Genomic DNA, 2717 nt, shown 5'->3' with positions numbered 1-2717 from the left:
TAAATAAATTAAACTTTTTTACTAGTAAGTATTTTAAATTAAATATTGATTTGACTTAAAAATTAAATAAAATTTACGTTTAGATTATAAAAAAAATAAAAATTAAAAGACAAATTCTCAATAAATATGCCTTATGAATATTAAATCGGTAGGACATATCGAGCCGTACACCTCGAGCAAATCCATGAAGATATTTTATAAATTGGGTAGCTTCAGCCAAGCGCAAATGTATGAAAATATTTTATAAATTGGGGAGCTTCAGCCAAGCTTTATTATTAAATAATCTCATAATGTAATGGGGTCACCGGCTTTACTACTTTCTGTCGCTTGTCTGTATTTTGATGCGATGGTGCATCGAATAATATAGTGTAATCAGATGTCGCATTCAAGTCAAGTCAGGGAGAATTGCATTGTTCCAGTAAGTTGCGGGCTAGCTACTCTGGAGACATTGTTTAGGAGTTCCATTATTATTTCCTGGATTTTACGCACTCTGCAGTACAGTACAGTACAGTACAGCCACCCATTACGATTCCAACTCAGACTGCGCTTGACAACTGGACGCATGAATATCGTGGGAGAGTACAGTGGGACGTACATATAATTATAGGTTTTGGCAGAAGATAGGGGAGAGAGTGTTGTCAACACGACACGACGCCACACCACATATTTCCTGACGGCTCGATGCGCTGCCCACGCTAATACATATGACATGCTCTACAGCGAAGACACAGCTGGAGCCTGATAACAAGGGTAAGTGCAACCGCAATCGATAAAGATCTCAAGTCCTCGGATCTTTTTTCTTTAATTTTGAACCACTCAGTAGGCCCACTTGGATATGTAATTTTCTTGCCTTACTGCATGACAACCCGGCAACGCCAGACAACATGCTATAATGGCATCTGCCGATATTTGTGCAGCTCTGCTGGACGCTCCACTTACGCCTATAAGTATAAATACAAGTTTGGTGCCTCTCAACCTCTTTATACTTGTCACTCTCCCCTCACTCCACCACTTGGTATGCACTGCTACCTGACGTGGCCTTACTTGCACATGGCTCCCTGCATCCTGACATCGTCAACTACAATGTCAATGTTAATATCGATCGTGTTTTTGCTTCTGTGGGGGACGGCTGCAAGCAGCAGAGTGAATAGTGGGAATTTCTACCAGGACTTCGACATCACTTGGGCTCCTGATCATGCCAGATTTCTCAATGGAGGCCAACAGATGCAGCTCTTGCTTGACCGACCCTCAGGTGAGAAGTGTACTCTACTAATTTATATGGTCTATTAATTTCAAAGCTGCTGCTAAATGCTGAATTTGTTTTATGATTACTTACAGAAGATTATGATATATATTACATATATGCAGGATCAGGCTTCGCCTCCAAGAAGAAGTTTCTGTTTGGCAACATTGGAATGCAAATAAAGTTGGTGGCCGGAGACTCAGCTGGAACTGTCACTGCTTACTATGTAAGTAATCTCCTCCAATGTCCAATACTAACACTAATAGTGGCCGATTAATGTTGACTGACATTGGACATATATATATATATTGCAGCTCTCTTCGAATGCAGGGGCAAAGCACGATGAAGTGGATTTTGAATTTCTGGGTAATGTGTCTGGGGAGCCTTACATCGTGCAGACGAACATATACGCCCATGGAATTGGCCAGAGAGAGCAACGCATTTATTTGTGGTTCGACCCCACTGCGGACTTTCACACATATTCCATTGAGTGGAACCCGCACCACATCATATTCTATGTGGACGCCACTCCCATCAGAGTGTACAAGAACAATGAAGCAATGGGGGTGCCGTTCCTGAACAGGCAAGCCATGGCAGTTTTCTCCAGCTTGTGGAATGCGGATGATTGGGCGACCCAAGGAGGGCAAGTGAAGACCAATTGGAGCAACGCTCCCTTTGCTGCTTCTTACACAAACTTCCGCGTTGAGGGGGCGTGCCAAGTGAGATCAAATAGACACATCTCCAAGTGCCTGCAGCACCACAAAACTACTTTTCCTAACTCTAACTCTTCCTCATCCGCCATCAATACAACTACTACTACTTCGCTCCATGAAAATGGAGAGGGCTCAACCTCACCACCGGGGGGAATTGGAGCGGTGGAGAAAAAAGAGATATTGGCGAGGTTGAACTGGGTGCGCAAAAATTACATGATCTATGACTACTGCGCAGACAAAAACAGATATCCCGTTCCTCCGCCAGAATGCCGCAGTTTAGTTCTCTAAAGCAAGCAGTACATTGATTTTTTCAGAATCTAAAGAGTGTATAGTACCAGTGCGATTATATTTCCTAGTTTGCCTACAATAACGATGGGGATTCACCAGTTTTTGTAGAATTTGCAATCATCGGATGGCAATTTCAAAGTTTTCTCTAACTCACCCGCATTGATGTCGAGAAGCCTTCCATTTTCAATTATTTAATATCAGAAAATCTTTTGAGTTACGCAAAATTTAACACTCCGCCGCATAAGTCAAATTGAGTTTACTTGTGGATATTTAAGTCTACGTTCCAAATATATGTTAAAATGTGTAATATGAAGTTGAACTTTAACCTCCAACATGTATTAAGATGTGTAATGGGAATGATTTTTTTATTATCTATATATTTTCTTCAGGTTTGAGCTTAGGTCACGGGTAACTCCAAGCTTACCTCGAAGAATCATGAATTCACTAGATTCTAGATTCAGTGATTTTCGTTT

General features: G+C 41.3%; 1 protein-coding gene across 1 annotated transcript; it reads left to right on the top strand.

The window, feature by feature from the left end:
* The first annotated feature begins 944 nt into the window (after window positions 1-944).
* Window positions 945-2473, top strand: LOC149262721 (xyloglucan endotransglucosylase/hydrolase 2-like). Its single transcript, XM_089425103.1, has 3 exons — window positions 945-1252; window positions 1369-1469; window positions 1558-2473. Exons 1-3 carry the CDS (start codon window positions 1018-1020, stop codon window positions 2242-2244), a joined length of 1023 nt encoding a protein of 340 aa, XP_089281229.1. The 5' UTR covers window positions 945-1017; the 3' UTR covers window positions 2245-2473.
* The last annotated feature ends 244 nt before the right edge of the window (window positions 2474-2717 follow it).

The sequence above is a fragment of the Pinus tabuliformis genome, chromosome 6 (genome assembly GCF_031772625.1).
Source record: "Pinus tabuliformis cultivar Carrire ecotype Pingquan chromosome 6, CPIR1, whole genome shotgun sequence".
NCBI lineage: Eukaryota > Viridiplantae > Streptophyta > Pinopsida > Pinales > Pinaceae > Pinus > Pinus tabuliformis.
Note: the sequence above shows the minus strand (reverse complement) of the source record. Positions and strands in the feature narration are given on the sequence as shown.